The sequence below is a fragment of the Stegostoma tigrinum genome, chromosome 33 (assembly GCF_030684315.1).
Source record: "Stegostoma tigrinum isolate sSteTig4 chromosome 33, sSteTig4.hap1, whole genome shotgun sequence".
NCBI lineage: Eukaryota > Metazoa > Chordata > Chondrichthyes > Orectolobiformes > Stegostomatidae > Stegostoma > Stegostoma tigrinum.
Window position 1 is genome coordinate 35,927,179 of NC_081386.1, and position 17,931 is coordinate 35,945,109.

Below are 17,931 nucleotides of genomic sequence, written 5' to 3' on the forward strand. Positions count from 1 at the left end.
CAGCTAAGGGTGGGGTGGGAAAAATGCCTTTGGTGTTGGGGTCAGATTGCGATGACAGAAGTGTCGGAGGATGATATGTTGGATCCAGAGGTTGTTTGACTGGTATGTGAGGATGAGGGGGATTCTGTTTTGGTTGTTGTTGCGGGTCGCGGGTGTGGGGATGTGCTGTGGGAAATGCAAGAGACATGGTTGAGGGCATTTTTGACCACTGTGGAGGGGAAGTTGTGGTTCTTGAAAAAAGAGGACATCTCGGATGTCTGGGAGTAGAATGTCTCACCTCAGGAGCAGATGCGGCGGAGGCGAAGGAATTGGGAATAGGGGATGGCATTTTTTGCAGGAAGGTGAGTGAGAGGAGGTGAATGTAGGGTAGCTGTAGGCTTGAAAGGGATATCGGATTCCAGGTGGTTGCCAGAGATGGAAACAGAGAGGTCCAGGAGGAGAGAGAGGTATTAAAGATGGTCCAGGTGAACTTGAGGTTGGGGTGGAAGATGTTGGTGAAATGGATGAACTGTTTGAGCTCCTCCTAGGAGCACGACGCAGCACCAATACAGTCATCAATGTAACGGAGGAAGAGGTGGGGTTTGGGGCCAGTGTAGGTGTGGAAGAAGGATTGTTCCACGTAACCTACAAAGAGGCAGGCATAGCTTGGGCCCATGCGGGTACCCATGGCCATCCCCCTTTTTCCGGAGGAAGTGGGAGGAATTGAAAGATAAGCTGTTGAAGGTGAGGACAAGTTCAGCTAAGCGGATGAGGGTGTCAGTAGAGGGGGACTGGTCGGGCCTGCGGGACAGGAAGAAACAGAGGGCCTTTAGGCGTTCGCATGGGGAATATAAGTGTATAGGGACTGGACGTCCATGGTAAAGATGAGGTGTTAAGGACCAGGGAAATTGGAAGTTTTGGAGGAGGTGAAAGGCATGGGTGGTGTCTTGGACGTAGGTAGGGAGTTCCTGGACCAAGGGGGAGAAAATGGAGTTGAGATAATTCGAGATAAGTTTGGTGGGCAGGAGCAGGCAGAGACAATAGGTTGACCCAGGGCAGTCAGGTTTGTGGATTTTGGGAAAGAGATAGAAACGGGTGGTGCTGATTTGGGGGATGATGAGGTTGAAGGCTGTGGGTGGGAGGTGGGTTGTTTTTCAAGAGATCCTTGTGACTCAATATTAATTTGTTAGGACTGTAAGTCCAACCTTAAAACTTTGCATAGATAATTACTGTTATATAATTTACAAACCAAATTCCCATACTTGACAGAGTTAAGGAGTTCTGGTTGTTTGACATGATCAAGAATACTATGTAAGGAGGAGGCAGGGGAGCTGAGGCCCTTGATTTGCACATCACAGAGATGTAGAAGTGTCAGAAGTCAGTGATACCCTTATAGAGGTTTATAAAATAATGAGGAGCAGGGATATGGTGAATAGCCAAGGTCTTTTTCCCAGGGTGTGGAGCCCAAAACTGGAGGGCATAGATTTAGGGTGAGGGGGGAAAGTTGTAAAAAGAACTCAAGGGGTAACTTTTTCACACAGCAGGTGATGTGTGTATGGAATGACTTCCCAAAGGAAGTGGTGCGGGCTGGTACAATGACAATGTTTAAAAGGCATCTGGATTGGTATATGAATCAGAAGGGTTTGGAGATATATGGGCCAAAGTTTGTAAAGAGGGCTATGCCAGATTGGGATGCTTGGTTGGTGTGGACAATTTGGGACTGAAGGGTCTGTTTTTATGCTGTATGACTCCAAGATTTAATGACTAAATATAAACACAAATTTCAGAGATTTGATTTGATTAATTATTGTCACGTACTGAGATACAGTGAAAAGTATTGTTTTGTGTATTATCCAAAAAGTCACACCTTACATAAGAATATCAGGGTAATACAATGTAGAATATGGTGTTACAGCTACAGTCCGATAACAGTGGGGAACAAGCTGTTCTTGAATAGAGATAACAAGGTGTAGAACTGGATGAACACAGGAGTGTGCTTTCTAAAGTAGGAATTTATAAAACACCACATTGACTTGTTCTAGAAATTGTGGGCTTTTTGAACAAAATAGAATGTATCTGCAAATACAGATTCACCCAACAGCTTTACGTGTGTGTGTGTGTGTGTGTGTGTGTGTGTGTGTGTGTGTGTGTGTGTGTGTGTGTGTGTGTGTGTGTGTGGAGAGAGAGAGAGAGAGAGAGAGAGAGAGAGAGAGAGAGAGTGTGTGTGGAGAGAGAGAGAGAGAGAGAGTGTGTGGGGAGAGAGAGAGAGAGAGAGTGTGTGGGGGGAGAGAGAGAGAGACAGTGTGTGGGGAGAGAGAGAGAGAGAGTGTGTGGGGAGAGAGAGAGAGAGTGTGTGTGGGGAGAGAGAGAGAGAGAGAGAGAGTGTGTGGGGAGAGAGAGAGAGAGAGAGAGAGAGTGTGTGGGGAGAGAGAGAGAGAGAGTGTGTGTGGGGAGAGAGAGAGAGAGAGAGTGTGTGGGGAGAGAGAGAGAGAGAGAGAGTGTGTGGGGAGAGAGAGAGAGAGAGTGTGTGGGGAGAGAGAGAGAGAGAGAGTGTGTGGGGAGAGAGAGAGAGAGAGAGAGTGTGTGGGGAGAGAGAGAGAGAGAGAGTGTGTGTGGGGAGAGAGAGAGAGAGAGAGTGTGTGTGGGGAGAGAGAGAGAGAGTGTGTGGGGAGAGAGAGAGAGAGAGAGTGTGTGGGGAGAGAGAGAGAGAGAGTGTGTGGGGAGAGAGAGAGAGAGAGAGAGTGTGTGGGGAGAGAGAGAGAGTGTGTGTGTGGAGAGAGAGAGAGAGAGAGTGTGTGTGTGGAGAGAGAGAGTGTGTGGGGAGAGAGAGAGAAAGAGCAAGAGTGTGTGTGGAGAGAGAGCGAGAGTGTGTGTGTGTGTGTGTGGAGAGAGAGAGAGAGAGAGAGTGTGTGTATGGAGAGAGAGTGTGTGTGTGTGTGGAGAGAGAGAGTGTGAGTGTGTGTGGGGAGAGAGAGTGTGAGTGTGTGTGGGGAGAGAGAGTGTGAGTGTGTGTGGGGAGAGAGAGAGAGAGTGTGTGGGGAGAGAGAGAGAGAGAGAGTGTGTGGGGAGAGAGAGAGAGAGTGTGTGTGTGGGGAGAGAGAGAGAGAGTGTGTGTGTGGGGAGAGAGAGAGAGAGTGTGTGTGTGGAGAGAGAGAGAGAGAGAGAGTGTGTGTGTGGAGAGAGAGAGAGAGTGTGTGGGGAGAGAGAGAGAAAGAGCAAGAGTGTGTGTGGAGAGAGAGCGAGAGTGTGTGTGTGTGTGTGTGTGGAGAGAGAGAGAGTGTGTGTATGGAGAGAGAGTGTGTGTGTGTGTGGAGAGAGAGAGAGTGTGTGTGTGTGTGGGGAGAGAGAGAGAGTGTGTGTGGGGAGAGAGAGAGAGAGAGTTTGTGGTGGGAGAGAGAGAGAGAGAGAGAGAGAGAGTGTGTGTGTGGCGGGAGAGAGAGAGAGAGAGAGAGAGAGTGTGTGTGTGTGTGTCTGTGTGTGTGTGTGTCTGTGTACGTATTGTGGGGCGGGGTGGGGGTTTGTTGAAGGAGGCGGATACATTTCAGCGGTCGGGGATATTCAGCCTCAGACTTTGGGTAAGCGTCCTCCAATGTGGACTTTGGGATACACAACAACGCAGAGTCACCGAGAAGAGGCTGATAGCCAGGTTCAGTCCCCATGAAGACAATCTCAACCAGGATCCTAGGTTCATGTTGCACTACAAGTGACCACACACACACACACACACACACACACACACACACACACACACACACAAAACAGTACAGCACAGGAACAGGCCTTTCAGCACTGTGCTGACCATCATGCCCAAATTAATGTAAAAACAAACCTGCCATTTTTCGATCTGAATCCCTCCCTATTCATGTACCTGTCTAGGTGCCTCTTAAATGTCTTCAGTGTTACCGCTTCCACCATCTCCTCTGGTAGTGCTTTCCAGGCTGCTACCACCTGTGTGAAAAACATCCCTCACACATCTCCCTTAAAATTTCCCCCTCTGACCTTCAACCTGTGCTCCCTTGTAATTGAAACTTCAACCCTGGGAAAAACTCTCTGACTACCCACCTTTCGATGCCTCATAATTCTGTGGACCTCTCTCTCTCCACACACACGTACTCTCTCCACACGGGCTGGAGGGTTTGAGGGATGAGAAAGGACTGGATAGACACAGAAAGAGAGGATACAACTGATCAGAGAGAAGCTCTAGGAATGCTTCAAGACGTCATGCATTGCCGAGTTCTGGGATCAGGTTCTCAGTCAGAGCTTCTTGTTCCTTTGAATGATCCTTTCTCTGTGACCTGGCTGTCACTTGGCATCTAGAAAAGGTGGTGATGAGCTAATTTCTTGAACTGGTGCAGTCCTTGTGGTGTAGATTCACAATGCCATCAGGGAGGGATTTGCAGAATTTTGACCCAGTGACACTGAAGGAACAGTTATATATTTCCTAGTCAGGATAGTGAGTGGCTTCGAAAGAAGCATCCAGGGAGTGGTATTCCCATGTATCTGCTGCTCTTGTACTTGTAGACGATAGAGGCTATGAGTTTGGTCCAGTTGAATGATCCTTGGTTAGTTGCAAATGTGCATCTTGTACGTGGTATACATGTCTGCTACTGAGCATCAGTGGTTGAGGGAGAGAATGTCGAAGGTGCTGGATGGACTTCCAATCAAACAGCTTGAAAAGATTTGGGGCATAAGCTGATGAGATGAGATGAAGCTAAATGTGAGGTAGCTGTTTTGGTAGGAGCAACAGGAAAGCAGGTAATTATCTGAATGGTGAGAGATTGGGAAAGGGGCAGCTGCAACAAGACCTGGGTGTCCTTGTACACCTGTCACTGAAAGTAGGATTCGGGGCAGCAGCTGGTGAGGAAGCCAAACGGGCAAGTTGACCTTTGTGAAAGGATTTGAGCACATGAGAGGAATGCCTTGCTGCAACTGAATAGTGCCTTGGCGAGACCAAACTGGAGTATTATGTGGAATTTTGATGTTCTTGCTACAGAGGGAGTGTGGTGAAGGTTTACCTGATTAATTTCTGGCATGGCAGAACTGACGTATGAGGAAAGACTAGATCAGTTAGGACTATATTCACTGGAGTTCAGAAGAATGAGGGAGGATCTCATAGAAACTTAGAATTTTCTAACAGGACTAGAACTAACCACAGGAAGGATGTCCCTGATGACTGGGGAGTCTAGACCCAGGAGTCACGTTATAAGGATATAGGGGGGAAACCATTTAGGACCGAGATGAGGAGAAATGTCTTCAACCAGAGAGCACGAGCCTGTAAAATTCTCTGTCACAGAAAGCAGTTGAGGCCAAAATATTGAATGTTTTCGAAGGAGTCAGATATAGTTCTTATGGCAAAAGGGTTCAAAGGGTATGGGGAGAAAGCAGCAACAGGAGTTGGATGATCAATCATGATCATATTGAATAGCACAGAAAGCTAGAGGGGCTGAATGGCCTACTCCTGCTCCTGTATTGTACATTTCTAAGTTTTAAGAATGTTTGGATGAGACTGATGTGGAGCATAAACCCATGACAGCTCAGTTGGACCAAATATATTTTAAATTCTGCATCCTGTTTTTGTCAGGCTCAAAGTTTAAGGACTGCATCTGTTCCTGAATTTCTCCGTCTAACTTCTTTCTGAACCAATTTAGGAATCCAGCCATGAAACCCCATCTTCTCCACAAGCATCAAGTGTAAATGGAACTGACGATGAGAAAGCAACTCGTCCTCCTCCGATTGAAAGCCTCCTGAAGAATGACAATGACCGGATCAAATTAGTCTCAACTCAAGGGTAAGATGAATTGCTCCATAAAACAGGAGAGTGAATGACAGGGGATCATCCAGGCCTGCACATGTCTGCAGCACAGGGTGCACAGTAATTACACACCCAGGTACTGCTGGGCTGAGACTGCTGGTGGAGATTACATGATCTACTCTTTATAGATCTTTGATCCTCTGCTTCATTCTGGAAATCCCATTCAGTGATTTGTTCCCATTCCGATCGCACAAAGACTTCTTGCTGATTTCTCCCTGATTATCGTGGAAGGGCCTCAATAATCAATCCTCAAGTACACTTGTGACAATCATCGAGAAACTCATTGAGAGTTTTTACCATCACCATATCACTCCCAACAATAATCTTCCAATAAACCCTCTGGCCTTGTGAAAAACAAAACTAGAAACTGCTGAAAATCTGACATAAGAACAGAAATTGCTGATCATACTCAGCAGGTCTGCAACATCCGTGGAGAGAAGCAGAGTTTAATGTTTCAGGTCAATGACCTTTCAACAGTTTCAGACTTTGCTATTTATTTTCTTCTAAATAAAGCAGCTGTTTCTTCCTGGAGCTTGTGCATAAATGTCCTTTGAATCACCAGCATTTGCAGAGAATTTCAGAAATATTCATTCTAATCCTTAACCTGCCTGAGTACAAATAGAACAAAGAATGTAGAACAGTACAGGCCCTTTGGCCCATAATGCTATGCCAAACTTTTACCCTAATCCTAAGGTCTATCTAACCTCCACCCCCACCTTATACTATCATCCATATGCCTATCTAATAGCCATTTAAATGCCCCTAATGAGGCCGACAACACTACCCTCTCAGGCAATGCATTCCATGCCCCAACTGCTCTCTGAGTAGAGAACCTATCTCTGACATCTCCCCTATATCTGCCTCCTTTCACTTTAAAACTATGCCCCCTCGTAATAGCTACCTCCACCCTAGGAAAAAGTCTCTGGCTGTCTACTCTATCTATACCTCTGATTATTTTGCACACATCTGTCAGGTCACCTCTCATCCTTCGTTGTTCTAAAGGGAAAAGCCCTAGCTCTCTCAGCCTTTCCTCATAAGACTTTCCCTCCATTCCAGGCAACATCCTGGTAAATCTCCACTGCATGTTTTCTAATGCTTCCACATCTTTCCTGTACTGAGGTGACCAGAACTGGACACAATATTCCAGATGTGGCCACACCAGGCTTTTGTATAGCTAGAGCATAACTTCACAGCTCTTGAACTCAATCCCTCTATTAATGAAAGTAACAAACCATACACCTTCTTAACAACTCTATCCACCTGGGTGGCAGCTTTCAGGGAACTGTGGACATGAGCCCCAAGATCGCTGTGCTCCTCCACACTGCCAGGAATCTTTCTGTTAACCCTGTATTCTGCTTTCAAGTATGTCCTTCCAAAATGAATCACCTCACACTTTTCAGGGTTAAACTCAATCTGCCACTTCTCAGCCCAGCTCTGCATCCTATCAATGTCCCTCTGTAACCTAGAACAGCCCTCCGTGCTGTCCACAACTCGACCCACCTTCGTATCGTCCGTGAACTTACTAATCCACCCTTCCACTCCTTCATCCAAATCATTTACAAAAATCATAAATAGAAGAGGACTCAGAACAGATCCTTGTGGTACACCAGTCGTAGCTGAGCATCAGGTTGAATATTTTCCATCCACTACCACCCTTTGTCTTGTAAGGGTCAGCCAATTCTGAATCCAGTCTGCCACATTTCCCCCTATCCCATGCTTGCTTACTTTCTGCATGAGTCTACCACGGGAAACCTTCTCAAACGCCTTATTTAAATCCATGTGTACCACATCCAGTGCTCTACCTTCATCCACGTGTTTGGTCACCTCTTCAAACAATTCAGTAAGGCTTGTGAGGCATGATGTACCCCTCACAAATCCATGCTGACTATCACAAATCACACTGTGCCTTTCCAAGTGATCACAAATCCTATGTCTCAGAGCCCTTTCCAATAATTTGCCCACCACTGAAGTAACTGGCCTGTCATTTCTGGGGTTATCCCTAGTCCCATTTTTGAAGAAGGAAAGTTGGAACACTCTTTGTCGCCTGCTCCATTTTCCCGTCCCATCTACGCTTGTCTTATCATAGATCACTCTGGATTCAGATCCAATCAGACATTGAAGATCAAACACTTTAAGTTCAATAGCACCCAATCATTTTCATGAATATGTCAGACTTCATTGACTCAAAGCGCCTTGAATCTCTGTACTGAGCATTTGGCTGTTGTGAATCTGCCTCCATGTTAATTATCCAAACTGTCCATTGTAGTGACCCAGGCCCTGAGTGGTCTGTCTCAGGCATCAGAGCTCCTCTGCTGCCTAGACTGTGCCCTAGGCCCAAGGAGAAACTGCGATGTGGACAGCTGTAGACCTGATCCTTTGATGATCTAATTGAGGATCCACTGGCCTTATTACACAGAGGGAATCATACAGATAAAGTGGATGCAGCGTGTACATGGTTTGCTGTGTAATACTGGGTCGGGTCCACTGGGAGCTTAGCTTGGAAACAAGGATTGAGGCTATGGGTGACAATGGCTGACGTTTAAAGCCTGGCTTGCTGTTCCCGTTGTTTTAGTTCAGATCTGAGTCTTGAGGGTGCTATAACAGATGCTGAGACTGCAGGAAATGAGATTGAAGAGATGAAATTGTGACATGTTTTTCTCCATTTAGACCTGCTGCTGCAAAGAAATGGGAGCAGGAACTCCAAACCTTGGGAGAGAATAATGCTCGACTCAGTATTGCATTGCAGGAATCAACAAATAATGTTGAACACTGGAAAAAACAACTGTTGGCGTGTAAGGAAGAAGGAGAGAAACTCCGACAAAAGGTTAGTGATCGTGCTTTTGCTGATGATGGGGATGGAGATGCGTTGGAGATTCTCGGTTCTCTTCCTGTTCGGCAAAGTTTCCCTTCTAATCTATCAGTTTCACTGGCTCAGCCAATAAGGGAATCAAAAATTCATTTCCATGCTGTGTACGAGAGTAGAGGGGTTGGGGGGAGGGGGTCGTGGGGAGCAGTGCGTGGTCTTGCAATCCTGCTCAAAGAGAATAAAGAGTAGATCTGAACCAGATAAAGGAGCTTTCCTTCCTGTCAACACTTGGTCTGAAACAACAGATCAAGAATTTCACTTGGCCAAAACTGGAAAAGTTCTGCTCTTTTTGGCTGATTCTGCAGATCGAGACGTTTCATGGCCCTCAGTCAGAGCACCGTTTGGAAATCTCTGTTTCCCCCGCTTACAGGGGGCGTGTCAGCAACACCACAGAGCCCAGATCTAAGGTGAAAGATCCACAGGGTACTCGGGGGAAATCCATTTTCAGATATGATGATATTTTGTCACATTGAAGGGTTGTTGGTTTAAATGGAGGAAGAATGGAGAACTGTCTGCAGTTTTGAATTGTTCTCAGAGAAAAAGACCTTCTGGAAGTTTAAGCTGGAATCACAGTGGCCAAGCTACATGGGGAGTTTCCCAGTCAAATCTGTAAATTGGACCCATAAGGACCACCCAGAGCTGCCAGTCATACTGTTCCAGAACCTTCTGCAACTAGTTTTAGTGCTAAGCCTGAAGGAAATGGAGCAGGTGGTAAAGAGAGAACATGAAATGATTTCCTTTACTCACCAAAGTATAAATGTAAGAGCAGGGAGATTCTGCTGGGTCATGTTGAAGTCATCAGTTAAGCCACAACCTGATCACTGGATGAAATTTTGGTCATCTCATTATTGAAAGATATAATTGCATTAGAGAAGGAGATGTGTTGGAAATTTAAGGCGCCTGGGTAGAGAGGATAGGAAGGACCTGTTTAGCTTCTCAAAGAAATTAGTGACCTGGAGGGCATAGATTTCAAGTGATTTGGTAGAAGGATTGGAGGGGAGATGGAGAAATGTGGTGTCTGGATTCACTACCTGAAAGGCATAAACCCCCAACTTATTTCAAAGTTGCCTGGATGTCCAACTCAGGTGCTATAACCTGCAGGGTTACAGACCAAATACTGGAAAGTGGGACTAGCCTGGGTGGCTCGTCATTTGGCTGGTACCGATGTTAGGGACAGAATGCCATTTTCAGTTTCTAAACATTTGAAAAATCTAAAGAGGATGAATGTGCAGGTATATGGGCAGGTCTGGGGCAGTATGTGAATTGCTCCAAAGGAGGGCCAGCCATGGACATGATGGGTTGATTGACCTCCTATGCTGTAATGATTCGATAATTCTATCTGATGGTGAAGTTGATGTTCAGATGTAGTGTGGTTGGAAGGGGGGCAGCTGATAGTAATTACCCTTCAGGGAACTCAGTGCAAATTCCTGCCGCATATCAATTCCCAACTCCAACTGGGGCTTTCCTGGAGGTTTTATTCCATGATTGTCCCCACCCCCAACCCCTCTTCTGTCATTGGACAGTTGATGCATGAGCAGATCCTTCCTCAGTTGATTCTGCCAATCAGTCAAACGGCTTGCATGCCAGTCCTTGTGTTTGTCTCTCCACGCTTACAGCCTGACCTGCTGAGTGTTTCCAGCATCTTCTCTTTCTTATTTCACATTTCTAGCATCTGCTTTATTTTGCTTTTGTCCTAAAGTTTTGTAGTTAGTAAAAGAGCTTATTGGGCGACACGGTGGCTCAGTGGTTAGCACTGCTGCCACACAGTGCCAGAGACGTGGGTGCAGTTTCCACCCGTGAGCAACTGTCTGTGTGGAGTTTGCACATTCTCCTTGTGTCTGCATGGGTTTCCTCTGGGTGTCCCAGTTTCTAACCACAGTGCAAAGATGTGCAGGTTAGGTGGATTGGCCGTGGGAAATTGCTCATTGTGTTCAGAGATGTACAGGATAAGTGGATTAGTCATGGGAAATCCAGGGTTATGGGGATAAGGTTAAGGTGGTGGATCTGAGTGGGAGGCTCTTTGGAGGGTCAGGGTGGGCTCAGTGGGTCGAATGGCCTCTTTCCGTATTGTAAGAATTCTATGATTAACCAAGACATATACTTCTCTTAATGTTCCAGTGATTTGTTTAGGGTGAAGGTCTGTACCCAGTGAGCAAATCTATACTTCCTTCATAGCTAACATATCTCTCAATTGTTAGACTGCAGTGACTGCCATTTGATATTTGACGATCCAGATCAACTCAATAATTCTTCTAATGCACAATGGGTGAGATTTTATCTCATTGAAAATCCATCCCTTCCCACAGAGTTAAAATTAGGCCCAATGTGAAATACTTTTTAAAAAGTGACTGAGAGGAATTAGGAAGGTGATTTCCTCCTTTGTGATGTTTCCATCTCAAACCCTCAGATGATGGAGCTTGAGGCTCAGTGCGCTGACTTCAATCTGGAGAAAGAGAGGAACACACGACTGACTCGAACTGTGAAACAGCTGGAGACTGACATTCAAGAAAAGGAGCAGGTTTGTGGTTTCAATCTCCAACAGGGAAGGCTGTGGGAGCATTTTCACTTTGTCATCAGCCCAGTTCCCAGGCCAGGACTGAACTGTGCTGGTCCCAGTAGCTGATCCTTATGATGGTGAGAGAATCTGTACAGGGTCTGTCTGTGAACACCCCTGCCATGCTAACGAAAAAGGGTAGGAGCTGAAAAGTGTGAGATGTAGGAGCTGGTGCTAAAGTCAGTTAAGATGTGGTAGATAAGTTTCAGGCCTGTCACCTCCTAAACTGGCCCAGCACTGACAGACTGAACACTCTCACATGGTTGGAGGCTCTCAGTCTCACCCAATGGTTTTGGACCCTCAGCACAATGTGACTGTGCTGAGTGGGTGCTGTCCTTATGTTGAAAGATGGGGTCTCTAGCATTGTGCTGGCAGCTAACTGCCCCACTCGGGAGGGAGAGTGTGTTGGGTGCTGTGTGAACATATAGAGAGCCAGGCATCTGTTTCCCCAGAATGAACCGTGGGATGGTATTTCTGCCTGGGGAGCAGGGGAGTGGGATGGGGGTGAGGAGTTGTTGGGAGCTGTTTGGAGCACCCATGAAAACAACACACAGAATGGAATAAATTAATCTGCTGGAGATTATTGAGGGAATATTGAAGGGTATTCTAGGAATCAAAACTGTATTGAGTTTAATTTAAAGAATCTGCTTACACTCCACCAGCTTCCCAGCTCCAGTGTAATGTCACCACCCAACACATCTTCCCATCCAGTCCCATCATTTCAATGGTTTTTGTCCCACCACCAGCCCTGATCCACTTTTCAATGCAGTCCCAATATCTCGACTGTACCTTCCATTTTATTTCCTCCATTACTATTGTTCACAGCCTCAAATACTCTGTTCAGATTAAACAGCAATTTAGTGATGTTTCTTTCACTTAAGAAGCATGTGCTAACTCCTCAAAAAGTAGTCCCCTCTGCAGATGGGGAGACCGAGGGGAAACTTGGATCCTGGTGCACGTGCACCTTGCCTTGGTGCAGCTGAGTGCCAGCGTGCAGCGGGACAGGTGTTGGACTGAGGACCTGGCACAGTGGTCAGACCACATGCTGAGCTGCTGCTGTTTGAAATTCTTTACCAGACATGTTAATCCTTTATAACTCTGTAATAACTATCTTATTTCTAACTTAGTTTTTAGACAGCATTAGTAATGCTACTTTTCCTTTCATTCCTGTTTTGTATCCAGGATTTGTACCTAAGACGGCACCATTAAAGGCAGCATTGTAAAAACGTTTCACTGTTCTCCTGTACTTCTGTACTGGAGTGCACACAACTATAAAGGATATTCTAAAGGAAATTCTATTCTATTCTAAATGTGGGATGGTTGATTATTTATCAGGACTCCTCCATGCAGAAGATTGTGTTTTGGATCAACTGTTATTTTAATTAGCCCAGACTTACCCAACTGAAGCTCACAGCATCTTAAAAAAAAAAGTTTCTCATCTTTAGTTTAGACATGCTACAGCCTTCTAGATTCAACACTCATTTCACATCATAACCATTGCTCCCATTTGTTCAGAAAAGAGGTATTTGTTCTGTCTCTGATCACAATTTGTTCTGTCTTTGTCATTTTCTGCTTCTTGAGACTCACCATGTTTCTTTCCTATTGCCCCCTCTCATGGTGCACCATCAGTCCTTCTGGCATTTAATTGCTGTTACGTTTCACCCAACTGCACAACATTCCTTCTGTCCTTTCCCTTCCCCCATTCCCCTCTTTATCAAACACTTGCATACATTTTGAATTCTAATGAAAGATCACAGAATGGAAATATTCACTGTTTCTCTTTCCACAGGTGCTGACTGACCTGCTCGATGTTACTGCTCTTTGTTTTTATTTCAGTTGAAGAAGAACATTGGCTAAGACTTGAAGTTTGATGGTTACTGATCTCAGAGTAATAGTTCCATCAGTTTATATTCTGGAAGTTTCCATGCAACCCAAGTGCATGTGATTACCGTGATGCCAAGTTGTTTGTGGAAAAGTATTTCTGTTTTTGTTTTCCCCATAGGAGTTGGAGAGGCTGAGGGAGGAGGCTCAGGTCATTCCCCAGCTCCTGGCAGAGTGTGAAGCTTTGAGGGAACGTCTCCAGGTAGAGTGTGTCTGCTTAGTGGCGGGTGCGCAGTGTCCTGAGGCCAAAATTTATTCCTCAGACAACAGCAAAACATGCTCCTATCTGTGGGATCTTGCTGTGTGCATCAATTGACTGATGTTTTCCTGCAACAGATATTGCACTTTGAAAGTTTTGTATTGCTGGGAAGTTTATGAAACTTTCTATAGTAGTACAAACCCTTCCTGTTTTTCTCACAGCCACAGGCAGCAACAGATACAGCCTGGCACTAGCTACAATTTTGTAACAAGCAGCATGATTATCACACTGCTCACACTCTGTCTCTGTTGCTTTCTCTCTCTCTCTCTCTCTCTCTCTCTCTGTCTATCTTTCTCCCCTGCTTTGGTTCAAACCATATGTTAAAACTGAGCTTTTTTTAAAATGCCCCTTACTTGGAGTGGGTTTACAATTTTCCAGTGTCAATATTGGCTCCTGATGGATGGTACTCTGTGGGCTATGGGGTGCCTGAGGTAATAATGATCACAATTAATATCCAACAAGCTGACCTAGAAAGTAAACACATCCTGGAGGTAAATTTGTTTTGAATTCTTCTGTGATTAAACTCAAAGCCTTTGTTGGTTTTATCGTGACCGTGTTCTCAGATCTTTCTCACAGTCAGACCTGTTGTCAGAGAAAAGTAATATTCAGGATATTCTGTGTCCCTGCCCCAGACACTGCCCTGGATAGACACTGTATCCCTCCACAACGATATGGTGGTGTAATGGGAATGTCACTGGTTTAGTACCTACAGTCCCAGGCTAAAGCTCTGGGGATGTGATGCTGAAGTTTGACTTAATTGAAATATCTGGAACGAATACCATGTAACAATGATAAATTGTCATAAAACTCTGGCTGGTTAACTGATGCCCTTTATTTTGGGAAAGGAACTCTATCCTTTGACTCACAGCAATGTCACCTCTGAAATAGCCAAGTAAAACTACTCAGTTCAAGAGCACGATCCTGGCAGCATCTCTTACTCTCTTGTCCTCTCTCTGGTTTCAGACTGCGGAGAGTACAAACAAGGAGCTGGAAAACAAAGCAAGCTCATTAAAGACAAATATTGAAGAAAGTCGGCAGAAACAGAGTGATCTGAAGAAAGAGTTGACGACATTTCTGGAAGTTCTGGATGGAAAAATTGATGAGCTTCATGGATTCCGACAAGGCCTGGCCAAATTGGGGATGGACAATTGAGGATGGGGCAGGGTTTGGGGCATGACAACAGAGAGAGACATCTGTAACATCGAGAAGCGGGTAAGGTTGGGGATGGGAGGGGCTTGATTGCATCATGAGGGCAGGGGCTGGAGGTTTATAGGGGACTCAAAGGTGGGAGATTTGGGGATGGACAGAACGACTAGTGTCCTTGCTCTGACCCCTGACCCATGAGCTGAAAATACCTTTAGCCTGGTTAAAGCTGGAGAGGGAGATGAATCTGCAGCAAATTCAGGTGAGGCCGCTTTAAGCACAAATTTCCATTATTTCAGCCTAATACAAATGACCCCATCAATAACTGAATGCTAAGTGTCTATGCGCAAGAAAAGCAAGTAATTGATGTGGGAATGAACTCCTTGCTAACTCAAACTGCACATGTTCCTGGAAATTTGGTCATGTGATCACCTGGCCAAACCCTCTTTTGACTCCTTGCTCACCTTTTATGAATAATTAACCAGATCTGTTAAGTAAATGACAAAAGTTCAATTTTATGAGCTCTCTCCTGGGTTTCTGCACATTTGGAAAATGTACCTCTGATTCCTAGAGATTTCTGTTCAGAATCATCAACTAGGTCAAGTGGCGTAAGGGTTTGGAATTTGAAGTGTATCGTTTGTGTGATCAGTTTTGAGCAGAAACTTTCATTTTCTGGTTGTACAAATGATGCTGAAAGCACAACTTGAGAGTATTTGGAGAGTTCTGGAGAACAGAAAAACAGCCTGCTGATTTGAGTGTGTTTTTAATGTTTGTTTCTTATCGACAGGAATAAATGTTGACATTCTATTTTACAAGTCTGTTTAGTTTGGGTTTCATCGTGCAGTGTGTGTATATACATAGGGTTGGTGCATTTGGGACTGAGCTGAGAAACTTGGAACGTGGATTGTATTCTTGCGGCTGTTCTTGTGCTGAGTGCTGCCTTTAATTGGTTAAATGCTTTATTTAAAAACCTTTTCAATAGGCTAAGTATAGTGGTTGGACCATTCTTGATTCTTTACCAGCAAGCAGTGGGAGGCTGCTGAGGAAGCTGAGTTCTAATCCAGGATTGTGTAGGTGCTGATTCCCCGCAGTATTTCGGTGTATAACTGATTCACTCAACACTCCTCCAGTAATAAGCAGGTGATTCCAGAAAAGGCTAAATATTAATTCCTGTCTCAAACTCTTATCACAGAAAACCAGAAAATCAACTGAGGTGCAAACAAAACGCCACGCTTTCATAAGTGCAGACATCCTCCAGACTGGGACTGGAAGAGGTGACAGAGACAGGAGTGGGGTGCAGGGGCTGGAGGAGGTGACAGAGACAGGGAGGGTGTGCAGGGGTGGGAGGGGGTGCAGGGGCTGGAGGAGGTGACAGAGACAGGGAGGGTGTGCAGGGGCTGGAGGAGGTGACAGAGACAGGGAGGGGGTGCAGGGGCTGGAGGAGGCGACAGAGACAGGGAGGGGGTGCAGGGGCTGGAGGAGGTGACAGAGACAGGGAGGGGGTGCAGGGGCTGGAGGAGGCGACAGAAACAGGGAGGGGGTGCAGGGTCTGGAGGAGGCGACAGAGATAGGGAGGGGGTGCAGGGGCTGGAGGAGGTGACAGAGACAGGGAGGGGCTGCAGGGGCTGGAGGAGGCGACAGAGATAGGGAGGTGTGTAGGGGCTGGAGGAGACTTGGTGTCAGAGGGAGTGCACAATTTTCCAAAGAGATCACCCGCCAACCCTTTACCAGAACCACTTGTGGTGGAATCTGTAGATAGTGCATTGAGCTCTCGGAAGATAACAGACTTTTAGATGAGTTGACAGTTAGGGGAGGCAATGGCCTGGTGGTATTATCACTGGACCATTAATCTAGAGAGCAAGGTAATGTTCTGGGGACCTGGGCTTGAATCCCGCCATGGCAGATGGTGGAATTTTAATTCAATAAAATATCACGAATTAAGGATCTAATGATGACCATGAATTCATTGCCGATTGTTGAAAAAATCCATCTGGTTCACTAATGGCCTTTACGGAAGGAAACTGCCATCCTTACCTGGGCTGGCTGATGTGTGACTCCAGACCCACAGCAATGTGGTTGACTCTGAACTGCCCTCTGAGCAATTAGGGATGGACAATAAATGCTGCCCAGCCAGCGACGTCCTCATCATGTTAATGAATGAAGAGAAAAAAAGTTATGGAGGTTAGAATGCAGGGTAGTGGTATTGGGCTAGTTACAGTTGATGAGCCTCAAGATGAGGGTTTCAGCAGCTGATGAGCTGAGCAACAAAGGTGAAAATAGTCCATCTTAGTGATGGTATCAATGTATGTTTGGAAGATGGTAATGTGGGGGAGAGGGTGGGCAGTGAGCGGGGATTGGGGTTGAGTGGGGAGAAGTTGGGGAGGGGGGGTAGGGAGAGGGTGGGTGGTGAGCCATGGATTGGGGGCGAGGTGAGGGTGGGGGGGCGTGGGGAGAGGGTGGGGAGGCGGGTTGGGGAGAGGGTGGGAGGTGAGCTGTGGATTGGGGGTGAGGGGGTGGTGGGGAGCAGGTTAGGGAGACGGGTGGCATGAGGGTGGGCAGTGAGCAGCGGATTGGGGGCGAGAGGGAGTGGGGAGAATGTGGGCAGTGAGCAGTGGATTGGAGGTGAGATGGGGAGTGGGGAGATGGTGGGGGAGGGGGAGTGGGGAAAGGGTGATCGGTGAGCAGTGGATTGGGGGGTGAGAGGGGGAGTGGGGAGGGGAGGGGGGAGAGGGTGGGCGGTGAGCAGTGGAGTGGGGAGGGGAGGGGGGAGAGGGTGGGCGGTGAGCAGTGGATTGGGGGTGACAGGGGGACTGGGGAGAGGGTGCGGGTGGGGAGACAGTGGGTGGTGAGCAGTGGATTAGGGGTGGGGTTTGGAAGGAGGGTGGGCGGTGAGCAGTTTTATTGGGGGTGGGGTTTGGGGAGAGGGTGGGCGGTGAGCAGTCATTTTGGGGTGGGGTGTGAAGAGAGTGGGCGGTGAGCAGTGTATTGGGGGTAATGGAGAGAGTGTAGGTCGGTGAGCAGTGGATTAGGGGTGGGTGGGTGGGGAGAGAGTAGGTTGGTGAGCAGTTTTTTGGGGGTTGGGGAGAGGGTGGGCGGTGAGCAGTGAATTGGGGTTGGCGGATTAGCGAGAGAGCAGGCATTGAGCAGTGGATTGAGGGTGGGGGGTGGGGAGAGGGTGGATGGTGAGCAGTGGGTGGGGAGAGGGTGGATGGTGAGCAGTGGATTGGGGTGGGTGGGTGGGGAGAGGGTGGGCGGTGAGCTGTGGATTGGCGTGTGGCCGTTGGGAGAGGGTGGGCGGTGAGCAGTGGTTTGGGGATGGGTGGAGGTGGGGGGGGTGCGAGAGGTTTGGAGGTGAGCGTAGAGCAAATATCTGACCTCACATCTCATTCAGTTCAGGATGAGGATTAGTGCTGAAGCTGAGAACTAGAGTCAGTCCC

At 46.8% G+C, this 17,931-nt stretch overlaps 1 protein-coding gene across 5 annotated transcripts in view; it reads left to right on the forward strand.

The window, feature by feature from the left end:
- Positions 1-15,309, forward strand: part of homer2 (homer scaffold protein 2) — a 54,869-nt gene extending 39,560 nt beyond the window's left edge. For 4 of the 5 annotated variants that reach the window (XM_059639197.1, XM_048563152.2, XM_048563151.2 and 1 more), the window contains 5 exons: positions 5,628-5,767; positions 8,459-8,615; positions 11,065-11,175; positions 13,214-13,294; positions 14,315-15,309. In XM_059639197.1, the coding sequence (XP_059495180.1) occupies positions 5,628-5,767; positions 8,459-8,615; positions 11,065-11,175; positions 13,214-13,294; positions 14,315-14,503 (678 nt within the window). In that variant the 3' untranslated portion in view covers positions 14,504-15,309. The remainder of the gene's footprint in view (positions 1-5,627; positions 5,768-8,458; positions 8,616-11,064; positions 11,176-13,213; positions 13,295-14,314) is intronic. The other variant, XM_048563150.2, reaches the window with a different exon arrangement.
- Positions 15,310-17,931: the final 2,622 nt, after the last annotated feature.